General features: G+C 45.1%; 1 protein-coding gene across 5 annotated transcripts in view; it reads right to left on the minus strand.

Moving 5' to 3' along the window:
• Positions 1–2,567: 2,567 nt before the first annotated feature.
• The window catches only part of TAOK3 (TAO kinase 3), a 121,059-nt gene continuing 102,311 nt past the window's right edge, over positions 2,568–21,315 (minus strand). For all 5 annotated transcript variants that reach the window (XM_080986232.1, XM_080986230.1, XM_080986231.1 and 2 more), the window contains 5 exons: positions 16,699–16,902; positions 9,916–10,155; positions 8,850–9,062; positions 6,303–6,485; positions 2,568–4,244 (listed from right to left, as the gene is read on the minus strand). In XM_080986232.1, the coding sequence (XP_080842358.1) occupies positions 4,083–4,244; positions 6,303–6,485; positions 8,850–9,062; positions 9,916–10,155; positions 16,699–16,902 (1,002 nt within the window). In that variant the 3' untranslated portion in view covers positions 2,568–4,082. The remainder of the gene's footprint in view (positions 4,245–6,302; positions 6,486–8,849; positions 9,063–9,915; positions 10,156–16,698; positions 16,903–21,315) is intronic.

Here is a 21,315-nt window from a genome sequence, read left to right on the forward strand (position 1 = left end):
ACAATTCAAAGTTTTGGTGCTAAACAACCGTGGCTCAGTATACCTGAAGGAGTGTCTCCACCTCCATCGTCAGCCTGGACACTGAGGTCCAGCTCCGAGGGCCTTCTGGCGGTTCCCTCCCTGCGAGAAGTGAGGTTACAGGGAACCAGGCAGAGGGCCTTATTTGTAGTGGCGCCCGCCCTGTGAAACGCCCTCCCATCAGATGTCAAGGAAATAAACAACTATCTGATGTTTAGAAGACACCTGAATGCAACCCTGACTAGGGAAGTTTTTAATATTTGATGTTTTAGCATGCTTTTAATATTCTGTTAGGAGCTGCCCAGAGTGGCTGGGGAGATCTGGCCAGACAGGGCGGGGTAAAACTAATACATTATTATTATTATTATTATTATTATTATTATTATTATTAGGTTGCAGGAGCAACATGGGGTAGCTCAGAGCACACAGTATGGGCAACTTTGGTCAGAAGAGGGTTGTAGAACCACAGACCTGGAGGTTACACCTGACCCCCAGAACACCCCTCAAGCCACACACATGATTGGTCTTGCTCTTACCCTCATTATTTCTGCCTAGCTAGCATGTATCTTGCTTGCCTAGATGGGGAATAGAGAAGGGTGTTTGGGTGCTAGCCTACTGTATAAAAGTAAGATTTACTTTACTTGCTCCACCCATTTGCCTTCGGACCTGCCTGCCCTAGGCATGCAGCCCCTGGGAAGTTGCTGGAAAAGGAAAGTGGACCTCATGCTGCGAAAAGATTATCTACCTCTGGGACTGGGCAGGAAGGGGAAATATGAGCAGTCCCATGCACCAGCCTCCACTGATCTCTGGACTGTACCTGGTTCTTGGCAGGACTAGCGGCTCCTGGTGGCGATGGGGTGGCTCCCCCCCCGAAGGAGGGTTTCTGTGCTAAGAAGTTCCCCAAATACTGCTCAGAGGCCAAGAAGAAGGCCAAGATGCAGAGAAAAGGAGAATCGTGGCAGAACTGAAACCTTTAAAGTTGCTCCCGAGATCCCTTTGGGTGGATGGGTAGAAACAGAAATGAACGAGCAAAGAGATAAGGCAGTCAACAAAAGCAAAAGCAAAAAAAAAAAAAAAAGGGTTAAAAATATCCTAAGAATGTTGATGGGTCCAAGACAGACCCGCCCCCCTCCTCAGCAAATTCCCTTTGGAGCGCTTAAGAGTACAGGCAGGTGTAGTAAGAAGTCCCAGCTGGTTCCTTGACTGTGGTGTGAGTCCAGCTCCAGGCCAGCTTAGGAATTTCATAAAATCTTGAGTTAGAAGGGACCCCAAGAGTCATCTAGTCCAGCCCCCTGCAATGAAGGAATCACAGCTTAAGCATCCATGACAGGTGGCCATCCAACCTCTGTTTAAAAGCCTTCTGTGACCCAGGTGATGCGCTCCACTGTCAAACAGCTCTCACCATCAGAGTGTTGTTCCTAACGTTTAGTCGGAATCTTCCTTCTTGTCCTTTGAATCCATTGGTTTGGGTCATCTGTTCCGGAGCAGCAGAAAACAAGCTTGCTCCATCTTCCAGGTATTTGAAGATGCCTCTCATATCACCTCTCAATTCTTCTCTTTTCCAAGCTAAACATACCCCAGCTCCTTCAACCGTTTGTCATTAGGCTTGGTTTCCAGACCCTTGATCATCTTGGTCGCCCTCCTCTGCACAGGTTCCAGCTTGTGAATATCCTTCTTAAACCGTGGTGCCCAGAACTGGACACAGGACTTCAAGTGGGGTCTGACCAAGGCAGAATAGAGTGGTACTATTCTGGATGCTGGATGTCTTTTAAAGCAGCCTAGAATTGCATTAGCTTTTTTCTTTATTTCTGTTGCATCGCACTGTTGACTCATGTTAAGCTCGTGGTCCACCAAACCCCATGATCCTTTTTGCAATGATTGCTGTACATAGCAAGGAACTGATTCCTAATTCAGCTATCAGCCTGGGCCATCCTCCCATTCTTCAGGCGAGGAGTTTGTTTTTTCATTTTCTTTCATCGCATACATGTTCACCCATCTATCAAATTACCCTTTGCCAAAATAATCCACAACAGAAATACTTTCTGAAATCAAATCCATGTGGGGCTTGGGATAGGTGTTCCCCTGGTGACATAACAGGAACCATCCAATGAGCACTGTCCACAACCGGTTTTGGCTGTGGACTGGAAGGATGGCTCCCTGCCCTCAAGCCTGGGAAAGGCCGTATTGGAACAATGTGTGCTACATTCCTCTTCACCTTAAAAGTTTCAGGTGTGTTTCTGAGCACCAGTAAAAGCATCTGTGCAATATACGATAGAAGCCCCTTTACACAATATTTCCTCTGCTCCTCTCCTGCTCTTGCCTCCTCCCACAACATCTGAGTTGTCTTTGAGTTGTCGGGAGGCATCCAGCCCAAAAGCAGAGGATCTGATTGGCCGGCGTTTGCTGCTAAAAGGCTCTCCTGTTGCTGGATGCAAAACAAGAGCTGGAAAGCCACACTCAGTCTCTTCCATGGCTGACCAGAGATGGGGTGGGTAGGGGGTAGCGCAGGGCAAAGAGCTGCTTCCCCTGCTACAATGAGACAGCAAAGCTTCGTGAGCAACACTTTTATTTACAAATATAATTAAAAGCTCTGACAGTTATATCATGCTCTTCCCTTTGAGAACCTGAAAAAGGTTTTCTCTTTTTTTTTTTTTTGCTTTTTTCCGTTTAGTATTTTTTTTTAAAGTGCATGCAAAAGAAGTAAAGCCTTTTTTTTAACCTTTTTTATTGTAAGAAAATACACAGTTTGAAAGTGTGAATAATGCAATATTTATGACCAAGATTATCGGGGGACAGGGAGAGGGGAGGGAGGGGGGGAACCAAAGGTGGGAGTTGTGGGTGGGTCGCAGGGAGGGGTGTGGAGGAGGAGGAAAGATTTAAGGTGATGTGAGAATGAGAGACAGTGTTAAACTCCAAAGATTGACTTGGAAAAGAGGAAGGGTGGAGGGTTTTTGGAGGGGTGGGTGGGGGTGTCGGCGTGGCCTGGAGTGTGGGTGGGTTGGTGGGGGGGTCGGAGGGGGGGAACAAGTCATCAGGTAGTAAAAAAACTTCTGATCAGAGAAACAGTTAAAATACAATATGAAAATAAGTAAATTTCTCCTTAAATTTCCTTCTATACACAAAATACACAATTTGACAAGGCCCAATTTGTGCTCCTGGGATTCTCTGGGCTCCTTAAGTTTTTTTTTTTTTTAAGTGTATTCACATCCTCTGCTACAGCAGAAAATGATTATGATACAATCAAGAATGTGCCAAAGACCAACGGCCAAAAAAACCCACCTGGCCTGGCCTGACCCTTTTTCAAAAAAATCACGCTCTCCCTCTTTCCCCAACCCCCCTCCCCTTTCCCCCCCGCCCCCAAAGTAATAATATGTCCACCACTGATATGTACAGCACAATTTCAGAATTCATATTTTCTGTAAAATGTATCAAATTTCTCAATCTCTTAATAAAATTTTTTTATTATTATTTTTTTTCATTTAGTTATTCCTGATGAATAAATACCAAAAAAAGAAATAATAATAATTAATAATAAAATTAAAAACTCAAAACGTTATGCAGCAGCTGATTAAGGTAAGGCTGCGATACCCATCTCTCTCCCCCTGGGAATTTGACTCCTTTTAATTTTCCTTCCTTGGTTTTTTTGTTTTTTTTTTGCTTGAATTTTCATTAGTAAGGTGGCAAAAAAATATGAGTGATTGCTGAAAAGCAAACATACATCCACTTTTTTGTTTTGATTCGTTAGAATTGTCTCCAAAGTTTTCATTGAAACGTTTTTTTTTAATAATAATAAAAAAAATCATTGCACAGAGACATCAATACTGTGAGACACTATGAGATTCAAGAGAGACTGCGGAGCAATGGTCCTGCTCTGGAACGTGACACTTGGCGGGAAGGGGGGGCCCCTGATGGAGTAAGAATATACAGGCACTAAGTCCGACATGATGTCAGTAAGAGAGACAGAAAGAGAGAGAGCACACCCGTTAACATGGGGGGGGAATGTTGGGATTTGAGATATTTTTTGTTTGCATTTTTGTTTTTTTAATGGCAAAAGAAATTTAATCTCATCTGTAGTCCTCCTTAGGAAATTCTAACGTGACCAAATTTCCAAAGCCCATCCGTAGGCTCTCCATGTCAAAAGTTTCAATCTCTCGCTCTTGCCTTTCCAACAGAAACTTTATCCTCTCGCTGCGTTCCTTCTGCAGGGCCGCCAGCTCCTCTTCAATCTGAAACAGAATAAAAGGGGGGTTCTTTTAAAGCAAGCTCCTCAGAATCCCAAATGTTTGAGGAACAGATCTAGACAAGAGGATTTCCTACCCCTCCATTTCTCCCGGAATGATACTGGGAAATGGATGTGTGTGTGTGCTTGCAGCAGAAACAAGTCAGTCGAAAAGGGATGCTGAGTCCTTTCCTTAGTGATTTCTCCTTTCCCAATTCCTCCTGTGGTAGTTTTTTTTTTTAACAAACCACTCCAGCCTCCCAGGGACTCTGAAACTGCAATATAGCTGTGGGAGGGGAGAACCATTTGTGGAGGGGATCACAGAATCATAGAGTTGGAAGGGACCCTGAGAATCAATTGGTCCAACCCTCTGCAATGCAAGAATGAATATGCAGCTGTCCCCTATGAAGACTGAACTTGCGACCTTGGCATTATCAGCACCACGCTTGAACCAACTGAGCTATATTTGTTCTTAATGCAGGAATCTTTTGCCCAACACGGGGCTCAGACCCACAACCCTGAGATTAAGAGTCTGAAGTTCTACCAACTGAGCTACCCAGTTAATATGTGTCTCTGTGTTTGCTTTCAGTAACTCTCCCATCCAATAACACTTCTAGGCTCACCTGGTGAGCAGAGAGTTTGGTACTGCTTCGCCAGTGCATTCCCTGCAGGGTCCCTGTTGGCAAAACAGATGACTGTAGCCTGGACACCTGAACCCTCCCACTCACCAGCCGATGAGTGCATGCAGCTTTGCCCCACCCCGCAGATCAACTTCACAGTAGGTGGGTGGGACTGCCAGTTACCTGGTGTCATGATGTCAGCTGGCTGTGACAGGTGGGTGACCCCGCCCACCAGTCAAAGGTGGCTTGTGCAGGTGATGAAAGATCTGGCCTGCCAGGCAAAAAAGCCACTGCATTTGGGGAAACCTCTGGTGGCAGTCTTAAAACAGTGGAGCAGGTGGACTTTCCATTAGAACACACCTCCGGCAACGACACAGACCAATGCGTCTAGCAGTCAGGAAATCTGATTCCCTGGTGCACTCCGGCAAATGACAAATAAGCACCAGAAGTGCTATTCCTTTTCTGTCGCTGGTATTCAGTTAACCTCATGGGGCGTCTGATCAGGAATCTATCCGTCTATTCCTACTAGAGTTGGTTCAGACATTAACTATTTACTCACAGCATTCATAAATGATTTAAAGGGTGGATCCATTCCTAAACCCGAAGATGCCAACTACCTAGTCGGTTTGGAATATTACTCCCGCCCACGACACGACAAAAGCAACGAGATGGGAAATTCCTTCCTTGTCTCAGTTATTAAAATGCCCATTATGCAGTGCTTATTATTACCGCTGGTCTGGAGGCCAGAGAGAAAACAATTTACAGTTTCTGATTTATCTGACTGGGCAGAAGACAGCTTGGCAAAGCAATGCTGTTGTGAAGATGCCTGCTGAGGGGCCTGTCTGCCTGTCCCCTCTGTATTCAATCTGCTAGTTTGCAGATACTATGAAAGCATGGGCGGTCTGGAGGGTGGCAACACAAGAAGGGGCCTTTTCCGTGGTGGCTCCCTGCTTGTGGAATGCTCTCCCCAGGGATGCTTGCCTGGTGCCACTGCTACATATCTTTAGGTGCCGGGCAAACATGTTCCTTTTTAATCAGGTCTTCAGCTGTTAAACACTGGTGGCTTTTGTGCATGGGTGGGATGCTTTAATGCAGTTTTTTTTAAAAAAATAAAAAATAAAGAAATAGAATTGGATTTTAGACTTTTTTAATGCTGGTTTTAATCTATGTATGTGTACAGTGTAAGTCGCTTTGAGTTGCCGTGGCAAAAAAAAGGTGACTAATAAATTTAAAAAATACCACTGGGAGTAATTGCTAAGGCTCCCGTATTCTCTTCACAAGGAACTGATCCTGCTAGGATCCTGGTACTTAGGGAAATGTAATGCATTGCCGCTACCAGGTTAACTGCAGAGTGCGGGATACACCTGGACAGTATGCACAATTCCACATCCCCACCAGTTCTTCCTTTCCTGGCTTTTTTGGCAACGGCCCAACCCCTGCCATACCTTTTGCTCAAGATGTGCCCTGCGTAACGACACCCTCTGCTCCAGCTTCTGGAGTTCCCGCTCATGCTGTGCTTCCGTCTGCATCTTGATTTTGCTCTGATAGGCATTCAGCAGCTCCATCTCTTGCTGAAGCTGCAACCGCAGGGCCTGGCATTCCGCTTCCTGAGCCTCATCCAGCCGCAGCTGGGAGTGTAAAAAAACAAAAACCAACAAAATCATTTACAAAGTTAAGGGCGCTTGCTGGTCAAATCTGCTCTAGGGTTGGGCACAACAGCAGCAGCAGCAGCAACAACAACAACAACAACAACAACAACAACAACAACAACAACAACAACAACAACAGTTGTTTAGGCAGGCCGTGAAGATGCATGCCCCAAAAGGGGAGAAAATGCAAAAAGGTTCTGGTTGAAATGGCCAGCATAGAAGCCTTAACTGTGTACTGTAATCTGGGGAAGTAAAATAAAGGTTGGGTCCACTTCCTTGAGACTCCAAAGCTCCCTTCCTGCCATTGGCCCACAAACCCGTTCTGCCCCCCTGGATGAGGTCTGTACCCAGCATGACTTTCTCTTACCATCTCCTTTCCCCCCCTTTCCCCCTAAGTCCCTTTCTCTTCCGCTGTATATAGACCACAGATGGGGAGCCTGTAGCCCTCCATAAGCTGCTGGACTGCACCTCCCATCAACTCTTCACTTTTGCCATGCTTTCAGGGGCTGATGGTTGGTGGAGCCCAACAACATCAGGGGAGCTTCCATAGGCTCCCCACCATTGGCAGACTCAGTCCCGCCTCATCCAATCATTGTGGCTCCAGTCCCAACACCCAGAATCCTTTTCTGCTCAGCACTCCTGTTTCTTTCATACACACACACACACACTTTGCTTTTCATTCCTTTCACCTTGCATGGAGTTTCAAACATGCCCATTACACCTGGGCTTTCACCGCTCCCAATCTCCTTTCCCTGCCTTTCTGCCAGGCTTCTGCCACCTTCTCACAGCTCTCCTTTGGCCATCCTGCCCACACAGCTTCTCCTGCATCTAGAGCCACTGCAAAGTGCATCACACACCTTGCCTTGCGGTCTTTTTTTTATCTCCCATACTGCAGATGGGGAAGGAATGAGGCTGAGAGAGTATGACTTGCCTGAGGTCACTTGGTGAGGTCATGGCAAGAGCTAAGATTCACACTGGGAACCTCCTGGTTGGCAGCTCAGTATCTCAGCCATTATGCTACTACACCAGCTCACAGCCTGTCATCAACATTTCTTGGCACCTGCTTTATTCTCCCAGAACTTAGAAGTGTTTCTGAACACTCCAAGGTATGCCATCAGCTCAACCAAAAGGTGTTTTCCTTATCACCCCCCCCCCCACCAAATCCATTCACGCTTGTTTCAGAGAATCACAGAATTGGGAGGGACCTCAGGGGTCATCTAATCCAACCCCCTGTGATACAGGAATCTTTCACCCAATGTGGGGCTCAAACCCACGACCCTGAGGTTAAGAGTCCCATGCTCTACCCACCGAGCTATCCCTCAGGGCTTGGTTATCCCGAAGGTATCTGGATATTACAGCTGTGTGCAACTGGGGCTTTAAACTTCACATGTGCACATACCAATGTATGCAATCTGAAAATATTATTTGATCATCGGTGTGTAAACCTGCTACAAACAAGCTTGACGAGGATTGCACATGCTGTTTAGTTGTTTTTGTTTTAAATTAATTTGAAAATAAAACCAGGAAAAGGAAAGGAGAAAAGAGGGGAAAGAGAAAGGAGGGGAAATGAAATAAAACTAAGGAAAAGGAAAGAATAAAAAGGTAAAGGGACCCCTGACCATTAGGTCCAGTCGTGGCCGACTCTGGGGTTGCAGCGCTCATCTCGTTTTACTGGCTGAGGGAGCCGGCGTACAGCTTCTGGGTCATGCGGCCAGCATGACTAAGCCGCTTCTGGCGAACCAGAGCAGTGCACGGAAACGCCGTTTACCTTCCCGCTGGAGTGGTACCTATTTATCTACTTGCACTTTGAGGTGCTTTTGAACTGCTAGGTTGGCAGGAGCAGGGACTGAGCAACGGGAGCTCACCTCATCGCGGGGATTTGAACCGCCGACCTTCTGATCGGCAAGTCCTAGGCTCTGAGGTTTAACCCACAGCGCCACCCGCATCCCAAGGAAAGAATAAAAATATGCAAATATTACTAAAAACAACAGCAAACCGCCATCAGTTCTCACCACAGGTAAGGTGACCACCAGTGCTTGTTAATATTTTGAAGAGCAAAAAAGAGGACCCTATGTTGATTCTCATTTTATATGTAGGCTATAGAAACTGTGACATATTACTGAGGGGGGCAGGAGAAGAGGAAAGCAAGCATCCAGTTATGACTATGTCTCATCCAGAAAGTATAGCCAGAGACATTTTGGCAAATTTTCAAAGAATCCACCCAGACGGAAACTTTACCCTGAAAAAGAGGATGTGTCCTGGAAAAAGAGGACACATGGCCACCCAAGTTAATATGGAACCATTTGAGGGGTTTGTGTGTGTGGAGCCCTGAGCTGCCCTCACCGCTTGCGATGCCATCATCTCATTGATGCTCTGCTCGTACTGCTCAGCCAGGATGGCAAGCTTCCTTGTCTGCTCGTCCTTCAGGCCTTTCAGAATAGTTTTGTGCTCACTCTTTGGAGTCACTTCCAGCTGGTGGTTCTTGAGTGCTTTATACTGCTTGGTTTGCACTTTGCAAGTGTCCTGGAACTGCTTCTTGATCTGCATTTCCATGGCCTGCAATGGAAGGCAACAACTCTGGGTGAGGTTACACGTGGCTATTTAAACATCGACGTTATCTGCATATCCCTATACGTTATTTAAGAACGGTACGATATTCATGCAGAAGTTTTACACTAAAGAAAATGTAACATCCCTATAATGGACAAATTGTGCTCGAGAGAACCACGCCTCTCTTGCAAGCTGCTTTCTCCACGAAACTATTGCCTGTCTCGAACCCATATCTCATAATTTCAGCTATTTGCTATTTTTCGTGTGAGATAATTATCTGTTTTTCCCTTTTACGTGGAGAAGAGCAGTTACCAGATCCCATGGAAGGCAGGGGTGCCAACTTAATAAAATATCCGGGGGGCAGGTAAGCACATAATTGATCACATGATATGCCACATGCACTCCATTTGAATGACAATGCCCATTAACTTGGGGGGGGGGCTGACCCCTTCAAATATTTGGGGGGGGCTAAGGGACCTCGCTCCCTAGGAGTTGGCTCCTATGATGGAAGGTAACTGTAAGTGAACGACTCCTGAGCTATTGACACCAGTAAGTCTTTCTCTGCTGAATGAATATATGAACAGGTGCCAAAATGGTGGCATGGATGTGCTAACAGCACCAAACACCAGGGACGGGGGAACATACGGCACTTCAAAGGTGGCTGGACTCCCATTTCCCTACCTGCATGACCAATAGTCAGGGATTATAGGAACCACAGTCCAATGACATCTGGGAGACCAGATTCCCCATCCCTGCCACACACACATGGAATTAGCAGGGTGGCTAAGGTCAAGCAGTTGACTTTGCACCGCTTATCCCTATATCCCAGCTAGACCGCAGCCTTCGCCTAGTTACTAACCTTCAGGTTTTTGGGCTGCTGCCGCAGTTCCATGACATGCTTCCTGTGCAGCTCCCGCTCCCGCCGCTTGTTGTACTCCAGCTGGTTCTCAAGCTCCGTCTGGTGCTGCAGCCGGATCAAGTCCATACGTAGCTTCTGCAACGTGTGCAGCTGCCTGTATTCTAGCTCGCGCGTCGACTCGTCGTGCCGGATTAGCATGGCGTGCTCCATCTCTTTCTGCGTTCTCTTCTTGTTCAGTTCCTGCGTGGCATAAGGGGAAGGGGTCAGGTGCGATCCCAAACGAGGCAGCAAACCCCAATTTCTCATGCATAGTAAAAAAAATGGCAATGTTTTTGACCGACAGCCTACCCTAGTGTCCATGGCAGGGCTCTCGGGAGACTTGCAAAATGTTTTGTTGGACTGCACTAAGGTCCATGTAGTCCTGCATTTCCGATATTAGTCAGACAGAAACTTTGGGGAACTCACAAGTAAGGTATGTGATTGCTGGCTTTCCCTTCCTCTTTGCCCCCAGCATCTTGCATTGAGAAGTTCCTTGTGCTAAGAGCCACTGACAGACCTGCTTCTCCATGAGCATACCTACTCCTTCTTGAAAGAGATCTAAGCCAGTGTGTGAACTTGCTGTGTTTATTGCACATTGTGTGAAGAAATGCGCTCGTTGCCTCTGCTGCACCTACTTCCTACCTGCTTTGTTGGGGGCTTGCAAGAGAGTCCCAAAGCAAACCTGCTCCTTCTCTCCACGATGCCCGTGCATCTTTTCTGTTGTGGACTTCTGCAAACTGGCCAGTAGGTGGCAACCGGGAGTAACATGAGCTCTGTTTTAGAGCCAGGATACCTGTAACTTGTCACTTTGGACACTTTTCACTGAAAAAAATTCAGCCTGGCTTCCTTTTTCTTTTTCAACTGTACAACTGTGGTTGGAGAATAAACATTTTAAGAGGGACTCCCATCAATGTTGCTGTTTAATCAGAAAGGTGGAGAAACCATTTAAGGGACCTGCAAGCCATTATTAATGTTCAATGGCATTTTTTTTTTTTGTTACAAAAGTGTGCCATTCTACTTTGGGGGCCATTCCAGAACCTTTGTTCCTGTGTGTGTTTTGATACATAAAAGAGCATTCTCCACCCTTGTATTCCTAACCTTCAGTCCACCAGTCATCACTCTCTAAGCCAGAACCCCGGGCCACACCCAGCCACATCTTTCGCCTGCTTCCCAGTTCCTTGGGAGATTCTGCCCTCTGAGTAACAGAGAAGAGCCGCTGACAAAAGTTTCAATGGACATGCACTCAACACACCTGCATATCCACCACACACCCTTGTTTTCATTCCATCATTCCCCGCCCAAATCCATTATGCAAAGCAAGCCCCCTCCCTCCCCTTCCAATGATTCAAGTTCAAACAAAAATGCTGAGAGTGGGTGTTTGCATCCTACTTCTTTAGTTTATTTCCTTTGAATGAATCCTAATAGCTAGGTGTGCCATAGTGACGCAGCCAAATCTGTTACCCAGAATGGCTCCTCTTCGCCCAAAGGTTCTGACAACTGACAGCTCTAGTAGTTCTGTTCCCGGGATCAGTTTTACAATCCTGTGAAGATATTCCTCATATAAAGGAGCACAAATCCAGCCGGCTGCTCCCAATCTTATAAGCAGCTAGTGCCAAAGCAGAGCTCCATGCAGTTATTCTGCTGCTGAACCAAAGATGGAGAGACGGGGTGGGGAAATCATGATGTGGTCCCAGATCACTGCCACAGGATCCCATTCGGAATGTGCCGAGCAACAAGATACTGTAGTATTTAGCGAGCTTTGGCCCTTCAAATTCAGATCATAGAACTGTAGAGGGGCCTCAAGGAGTCATCTTGCCCAAATCTTTGCAACACAGGAATCACAGCTAAAGATTCCCTGACAGATGGCCATCCAACCTGTTCAAAAATTCCGATGAAGGAAAATCCACCACCTTCCAAGGTAGTCTGTTGCACTGCCAAACAAGCTCACATTGTTAGAAAGTTCTTCCTATGCAATATGCTAGGAGCTGAATGTGGGCTTTGTGTGTGATATCTTAAAAGGTAAAAACTGTGCAACCAGTAAAGCTGGAAAAAAATATGGAAACTGGGGACAAAACATCATTTTGCATGGTAAGGTTTGCATTTTTTAATTCTGATTTTGCTAGTCGTCATGTTGAGCAGCAAATAGCTTCCCTTCCCCCAGATATAGGCTTTCTGTCTCCTGAGGTGTCACCATGTGCTTCCAAGCATATTTCTGCAGAAATTTGCTGTTTCTTTATAAGTGCAAGGTTAGACACTTACAGGAAGGTTAATTCCGCATCTACATTTTACTCTATGTCTTTTCTTCTGTGGAACTGGTATTGTGGTGTACATACAACCTGACTCCTACCATTTCATCATTTGATAGTGAAACACGAGTATGCTTGTTTCAAATTAGAACAGCTTCATGGTGTCATAACATTTACAAGATGAAGCCAACAGCTTCCATTTCTCTAGAATTCAAAAAGACACTTTCATGCATTGGGTTAATGAATTAGTGTATCTTAATTATTGCACAACACCACCTAAACTCCCAGAATTTTATAAGCTGGTACATGCTGTTAATATTGTGAAGTTGAGTTCTCCAGACATACAGCACTAAACCAGCTAAACGGTTAAGAAGTGGAAAGTTAAGTTGTGATTCTAGGTGCAAATTCAGAATACACAAATAATACTCAAAAAGATGCATGCTTAAAATGATAATTCAGTACAGATTAGTGACTTTTTTTTTTACCAGAGATTAAATTGGTTTGCATGTTTTGATACAAATGTGGTAATGTTGTATTCTAGATTTAGTGATAAATTTGGGTGAAATATTTGCCCTTTATGCCCTTGTACATAGTCAGAGTGGGATCTTTCCACGCCTATACATTCTGTTCCTCTTCCCTAAGTGCTCAAAGCATTTTGACTATGTCATCTCAAATGATCCATGCAACAACCCTGTAAGGTAGGACAAAATTATTTTCTTAATGATACTAAAAGACTTGAGAGGGACTGACATGCTAAAGTCCAACTAGCAAGTTCAAGGCTGACTAGAGTAGGGTTGGGTTGCCATATTTCAAAAAGTGAAAATCTGGACACAAGTTGTTGAGCTGTTTTTGGCCAAACGTTGAGCTTTCCCAGACATTTCAGCAATTTCTGCTCGGACACTGCTTAAGGAACTGGCTATGTCTGGAAAATTTCAGGCACACGGCAACCTTAGACTGGAGTGGCCACTTACACACTGCCAAAAAATGATGAGTAAAAAGGATCTATGCTTGCATAAGATTTGCATAAATGGATAGATGCAAATTTACAAATAATCACTATGGTTTACATAGAAATAAATTACACCCTAACATTGTAGGGAAGAATGTGACTTGTGTGCCTGCTCGGTCTGCTCTCCAGTTCCTAACTGTGGATGGGCAACTTTAAGACCTCTCCTGCTCTCTCTCTTTATGGTTATTTATCTTTAAGCCAGACCTGGACCAGACGGCCAATGTAATGTAGTCATTTAGAGTGTTGGAATATAAACTGGGAGACCAGGGTTCGAATCTCCACTTGGCCATGAAGCTCACAGGGTGACCTTGGGCCAGTCCCTGCCTATTAGCCTAACCTACCTCACAGGGTTGCTGTTGTTGTTGTTGTTAATTCAATTTATATACCGCCCTTTATCAAAAGATTTCAGGGTGGTGTACAACATTAGAAACGCATTACAAAACATCAGTGATAAAAACATAGTAAAAAGTATACCAACAAACAGCCCAATAGTAAAACAATCATAGTAATCACAGTAGGGATCAGATGATGAGGGAAGAAGAAGAAGAGAAGAGTTTGGATTTGATATCCCGCTTTATCACTACCCAAAGGAGTCTCAAAGCGGCTAACATTCTCCTTTCCCTTCCTTCCCCACAACAAACACTCTGTGAGGTGAGTGGGGCTGAGAGACTTCAGAGAAGTGTGACTAGCCCAAGGTCACCCAGCAGCTGCATGTGGAGGAGCGGAGACGCGAACCCAGTTCCCCAGATTACGAGTCTACCGCTCTTAACCACTACACCACACTGGAGTGACCCATATAGGCCACCTTTAGCTTCTTGGAGGCAAAGATGGGATACAAATGCAACAAACAAATAAATGGCTGTCTTCTGTAATGCAGGACACTCAGCCACCCTAAGGCTGTCCTGAGAACTTGGGCCAGGGGATTCTACCACCTCCTGGCTCACCCTCTTGCCACAAAAACCCTTCACTAGGTATAGCACCTAGTGAGAAGTAAGCCCAGCTGAATTCAATAAGGGCTTTCTCAAAGGTACATGTATGTATTGGATTGGTTAGGCTTAGTCCACGCATGCAGCAGAATAAGGTGGCAGAAAGGATCACACAACTTCAAAATGCAGATCTAAGGGTGCAATTGTCACATATTGTTAATGCTTCCATATGTTAAAATAAGAAAAGAAGCAAAACTTCCCTGCAAATGATTTTCTTTTTTTTGCACAATAGCATACAGACTACAGAGCAACATCTGATGTGCTAAGTTTCTGCTTATTTGCAGGATTAAAAACACACACACACACCACAATGGCAGAACTGTTGAGATAGGATCTTCTATCTGTTCTGATATACTCTACCACCTCATTCTGTTGTATGTATAGGCCAGGCTTTAGCCCTCTCCTAGGCAGACTCTGCAATGACAAATGGCCATCACGAGAGAGCTGGAGTAGGATGGATGAGTGAAGCAAGTTGGGAGCACCTAGTACATCTCACACTTGCAAGCATATTGTCACTAACACCTGCGGTTGTGAGCTTCTGCCACCCTGCAATGTGAAGAGAGCAAAAAAGGGAAACAGTGAATGAATACAGAGGCCCTGTCACCAATTAATAACTTACCACAGTGTGCATGTAACCACTTATAGTGAACAAGCTGTTTGTATGGACCTCCCAAATGGTAAAGAGTATTAACATATGGTATCGAGGACAAGGTGATTGCAAGCATAGAGGCAGAGTGGAAGGAAGGATGCAAATGACAGTAACTTTTGCCATGAACTGAGATGCAAAGATGCAGCATCAAACTATCCATATTTATATCATAGCAGAAGGGCCACCATTCTTACATAAAACACCTAAGTGTGTCTCTTGCCAGGAACTGAGCGGGTTACAGATTAACTGAAATTGTTGTATGTTGGACAGAGATGCCAAACAGAGTCAGATCAGTGGTCCAGCTAGAGCAGTATTGTCTACTCTGACTGGCAGCGATTCTCTAGGGTTTCTGGAAGAGGTCCTTCCCATCTGGAGATGGTAAGGATTGAACTTGGGACCTTATGCAGGCAAAGCATGTGCTCTACTGTTAACCGAAAGTTTTCCTCTCTGCAACACAGACACACAGAGCTGTTCCTCTTCTGGAAGCCACTTGTGCCGATTCTGGTGTAGCCCCAGCTTTGCTCCTACAGGAGGCAAAGAAGGCCACCAACTTGGATGACTTTAAAAGAGGACCGGGCAAATTCATGGAGAAGAAGGCTATCAATGGTGACTAGCTATGATGGTTATGCTCTGCCTTCATGGCTGGAGGCAGCAATGCTTCTGAAAACCAGTTGCCAGAAAGCCTCAGGAGCGGAGAGCCCTCTTGTATTCTACTTCTGCTTACTGGTTTCCCATCTGGCTGGCTACTGTAAGAACAGGATGCTGGTCCAATGGGCTACTGGCCCGATCCAACAGGAAATTCTGGTGCTGGACCCCTTGATCTTGAGTTATGTTGCTCAGTGGATATAATTTATATGGAAAAGTAAAATTAAATTAAACACTTCTGGACTCTGCGTTCATCATCTGAGGTCCTTTTTTGTGCATGTCCTCCATGTGAGATCCAGAGGGTGGGAACACAAGAACAGCCCTTCTCTGTAGTGCCTGTTTGTGGAATGCTCTCCCCACAGAGGTTCGCCTGGTGCCTTCATTACATATCTTTAGGGATGCGGGTGGCACTGTGGTCTAAACCACTGAGCCTCTTGGACTTGCTGATCAGAAGGTCGGAGGTTCAAATCCCCGCAACGGGGCGAGTTCCTGTTGCTCTGTCCCAGCTCCTGCCAACCTAGCAGTTCGAAAGCATCCCAGTGCAAGTAGATAAATAGGTACTGCTGCAGCAGGAAGGTAAACGGTGTTTCTGTTTCAATCACAGTGTTCAGTTGCGCCAGAAGCGGTTTAGTCATGCTGCCCACATGACCCGGAAAGCTGTCTGTGGGCAAACGCCGGCTCCCTCGGCCTGAAAAGTGAGATAAGCGCCACACCCCATAGTCGCATTTGACTAGACTTAACCGTCCAGGGATCCTTTACCTTTACCTATATTTTTAGGTGCCAGGCGAAAACGTTCCGCTTCAGCCAGGCCTTTGGTTGATTAATATCCTACAGCCTTTTAAATGTGGGAAGGGTGGGGGAGGTTATTGTTTTGCTGTTTTGTTTTACTTATGTTTTTGTCCTGTATTTTATTCTCTGACCTGCCCTGAGATCTCATGCTGAAGGGCAGTATATAAACGTAATAAACCATAATAAAACAATAATAAAATTCTGACCCAGATACTACATCCTCGTTGCAGGAGTATGGGAAGATTCAGCTCTTGTCAGGACAATACAGGGAGCAGGCTTCCCAGGTTGGTTACATGAACAGCATGGCGTATTGACCAGTTGCAAGTAGTTGTCTGTATTCACCTTATATTTTCCCTGGGTATATTGGGGCAGGGTGGGAAAGGGGGGTGGCGAAGAGGAGAGGAAAGCAAGAGGTGGTACCTCCCGAATGTTCTGCTGCTCCAACTCGTGCCTCCTGATCATGGTTTTTCGCTTGAAGAAACGGCAGTTTTTGTCATAGTAGAGTCTCTGCTGGCTGAGAAGATGAGCCTCCTCTTCAGCCTGTGTGTGCTGCAGGTTCTCTTTGTGTTTGGAAATCCTCTCTTGCTTCTCCTTCTTCGGTGTGCTGTGATCCTCGTTCATCTCCTGGACGTGCACAGAGGAAAGGCCAAGAAACAAAGTCATTTGTTGGTTTCATGATGGGGAGGGGTAAAAAAACAAAAAAATGTGATGCCTCCCCCCCCCCTTACTACCATCTGTACGAGCTTAACAGCAAACAGAGGGTCCTCCTTTGAATCCCCTTCCAAAAGGGTTTTTAAGCCCATTACCCCTCAAGATGCCCCTGCTGGGAGCTAAGCAGTTTATACAAAACATACAGGAGCTCCAAAGACGAGGGGGGAGGGAGGGAGAGGGGGAGAGAATGACTAAAAGCTCACAAACCAGGCTGGAATCAAGAGTCCAGAATCCGAAATTAGTAATCTTTGACATGAAATGGGGCTCTCCTTTACTGAACTGCAATTCCCAAAGGGAAGCCATGACAGTTAAAGTGGTATAAAACTGATGGATGTTGGAAGCGAAGAGTGCAAAGTAAAGAAAAACAGGTCAGGCCTCCTTTGACGGAAAAAAAAGCACTCGCTGAACGTTTGGTTCTAATTTGGTTCTAATCTTAGGCCACTTGGAAAGTTGTGGAGGGACACATACGGTATCACATTGAAAACTGGGGTTTATGTAGGGTTATTATAACGCGGCAACTTTTCCATCAAAGAAAACGGTTGCACAAACTAGACTTCAACCAGGCTTTGGCGCCAGAGAAACAACAAGTGGCTTAATCGGCCAATAGCATAGCCAAGGATTTCTGCACTGGAGCTCTACATGCCTATTCAAGAGACTTAAGTGTGAAAGAGACATGTGCCGAAAGATGAACTCTGCATGTGGAAGCATGTGACTGGGAGGTGACGCACGCAGGGTTTCTAAGCCCTTTTCCCTCCACTGCCACATGCCCACAAGGTTGGGTGATTGGCTGCTGAAGTATGCCAAAGCCTCTGCATTTCTCTCTTTAACAACTCTATCGTTTTTCTTTAAAATCCCAAAAAGGACACGAGAAATGTCTACGTCTTGCCCCAGAAAATTCCTGCCTCATCTCCAGTTTTTCCTTGGCCAGTACGCAGACAAGATGCAGACACCGCTGAGCTTGCAACTAAACAAAACTATGCCCCAACACCTCGTGGAATGAGGCACCTCAACCGGAAAAGGAGGAAATCTCCTTGGTTTTGCAGAAGAAGCTGAGTCCTTCACCTGAAGCTACAAAACCAGCGTTTCATTCACGACTATGGCCAACGCTAATCTTGTAGCATTCAGGCTGCCTCTATCAGAAATAGGATGCATGGGACCCCCAGAAGAATTTGATGTAGTGTATTTGATAGACATTATTTTAGAAACCTTTAGGACATCCCCATAAGTTACTGCAATGTCCATGTTGCAGAAGAGCTCTTGAGTCTGAGAGGCAAAGTGATTTGCCAATAGCAACTCAGTGAATTAAGGGCAGAGGTGAACTTTGAACTTTGTCTCAAAAGGTTGAATTGGGAGTGGTGCAGGAGACATGGCAAATGTCACTTCGCTATGTATCACAACTTTCAAAGCTGTTTATTCCTGGGGCCCATGGGTCATAGCCAGGGGGCTGGCTCATATGTGTGCATTTCATGTGTTATATCTCAGTTATAATCTGTTTTAGGAGTTGTGAATACAGGATTCAGGCATGATAGCTGCTACACATTTAATAATATGGAGAACAGGAGCTGTTTCTCTCTCTGTGTGTGCTTAAGATCAGTATTAAGTGGGACGTGGAATTAAAAAGTCCATCACTGCTAAGGGTTCCCTGTGACTCTTAATGAAAACTTTCTCTCATGCCTTTTATTTCCTCAGCTACAGAACAGTAACAGCATCTGGAGGCTGGATGACTGAAGTAGTTTTGAGTCTGCACAATATATGCATTTTATGACAAGCGCCTAAAATAGACCTGTGCAGGGGAACCACAAAGGGGAAAAAAGCAGTGCAGCTTAGGAAGTTAATGCAATTATCCTAAAAGCTCTTTAGCTGCAGGTATTTAGTGAAGCAGGGTTGGTTTTTTTAAAAGGAAGTTTAAAAAAGAAGTTTGCAGTGATTTCAGAGCACAGAGTCCCAATTCTATCTGAAAGAGAGCATTTTGTATGGTACACTTGTTTCTAAATACAATTTAACATATTCACATGTAGCATTTTCAGGTGGGCACTAAAACTTAGGTGTGTGCAGAATAATAATAGTAATAATAATAATAATAACAACAACAACAACAACAACAACAATATATTATTAATAATAATAATAATATATTAATAATATTAATAATAATATTATTATTAATTAATATTAATTTTCTTTTAATTAATAATAATTAATTAATAATACTTTTCTAGCCCGCACATCTGCCTAGGTTTCCCCAGCCACTCTGGGCAGTTCCCAGCAGAATATTAAACAGAATAAAACTTCAAACATTAAAAACTTCCCTAAACAGAAGCCCTTAACTACCCCCCCCCCTCAGGGAAAATGAGGACTTTATAGTTTGACTGTCAAGGACTTGCGAAGCTTTGCTCTTCTATCTAGTACAACCCTCAGGTATCCCTTTCCACTGTGATAGACAAGTTGCAGTAGGCTGACCTATCTGTGTTGTCCTTTGATAGACTTGAGGATTGCTTTGCAGGTGGCCAAACCCATATGAGGGATGGCAGGTTTTCTTTTTCCTACATATAATTTATAATATGCCTATGTTCACAGTCCTAGCACGTACTAACCAGAGTAATTTAAACAACTGCAGGTTCATTACACATTACAACCTACAGTGGTGCCCCGCAAGACGAATGCCTCGCAAGACGGAAAACCCGCTAGACGAAAGGGTTTTCCGTTTTTGAGTTGCTTCGCAGGACGAATTTCCCTATGGGCTTGCTTCGCAAGACGAAAATGTCTTGCGAGTCTTGAGATTTTTTTTCGCCCCCCCCCTTTTTCTAAGCCGCTAAGCCGCTAATAGCCTTTTAGCAGCTAAGCCGCTAAGCCTTTAATAGCCGCTAAACCGCTAATAGCGCTAATCCGCTAATAGGGTTGCTTCGCAAGACGAAAAAACCGCTAGACGAAGACACTCGCAGAACGGATTAATTTCGTCTTGCGAGGCACCACTGTATATGCAAAAATCGTACTATTTCCTTCATGTAAGTGGCGTTGAGTGTATTGGGAGTTGAAGAACTTTCAACGCTGAACAAGGGACTTTTTTTTTAAAAGGAACCAGATGAGAGATAAAACACCCAAAGGTGAGCTGTTTGGGACATTTCTCTCAAAGAGTAACATTTGCAAGGGATCCCAGGGAAGACAGTATTTAAACCAGGAAATAAATTTCATCCTAACAGGAGCTCCATTTAGGTGTGCATCATGGTTACTCTTTAGACTGGGTGGGAGCTCCTTCCATGGATGTAAATGAACACCAAAAGGTCATTTAAAGGGCAGCATTATGTGGACCGCTTTAACTGGGCACTCAAGTCAATCCGAATTATATCTAGCAATGCCTCAAGGATATGGGATAATTAAGACACCAGAGGAACTTCCGTACATTCATAAAGCCAAGCGTACCAGATGAGTATTTTGGACAGAAAGCATGCAGTGGCCTCAGGCCACCCACTGCTAAGGTTGGCATTATGAGTGGAAGCCACACTGACACGTCACTGCAGGGTAAGGGGCCTCTTTTGCTAATCAAATCTTGTCCCGCTAAAGACAAGTTTTTCATGGAATGGTAAGCCCCAATCATTGCACAGTGGAAGGTGTAAGCAAACTGGGTTGCGAAGCTCAATAAGGTTCTTCTTTATTTTTTAACTTGCCTCCTCTTAAAGGTAAAGGTACCCCTGACCATTAGGTCCAGTCGTGGACGAAACTGGGGTTGCGGTACTCATCTCGCTTTATAGGCCGAGGAGCCGGCGTTTGTCCGCAGACAGCTTCCTGGTCATGTGGCCAGCATGACTAAGCCGCTTCTGGCGAACCAGAGCAGCGCACGGAAACACCATTTACCTTCCCACCAGAACGGTACCTATTTATCTACTTGCACTTTGACATGCTTTCGAACTGCTAGGTTGGCAGGAGCAGGGACTGAGCAACGGGAGCTCACCCCGTTGTGGGGATTCGAACCGCTGACCTTCTGATCGGCAAGCCCTAGGCTCTGTGGTTTAGACCACAGTGCCACCCGCCATCTCTTACTTCCTGTTTTTTCCATCTTTGCCCAGCCTAGTCAGGATTCTTGCTGATGATGTGGAAGCACCCAGAGGCAGCCATATTAGATTTATCCACCACCGCAACCTCAAGACATTTCCCCCCCTTTTCTATTCTTACTTCTTCTTAGGCAACATAATCCCCCCCACGTAAATCAAGACCTCCTGATTGTAAGGATATGATTGAAAGTTTATGGGCAACGCTCAGTGAAATCTTGGAATCCATGAAGGAAACAAGACTTCAGTGCCCTTTATAGCTCCTAGCACCTCTCAATTA

Source organism: Podarcis pityusensis, assembly GCF_964106645.2.
Source record: "Podarcis pityusensis genome assembly, chromosome: 16".
Taxonomy (NCBI): Eukaryota; Metazoa; Chordata; class Lepidosauria; order Squamata; family Lacertidae; genus Podarcis; species Podarcis pityusensis.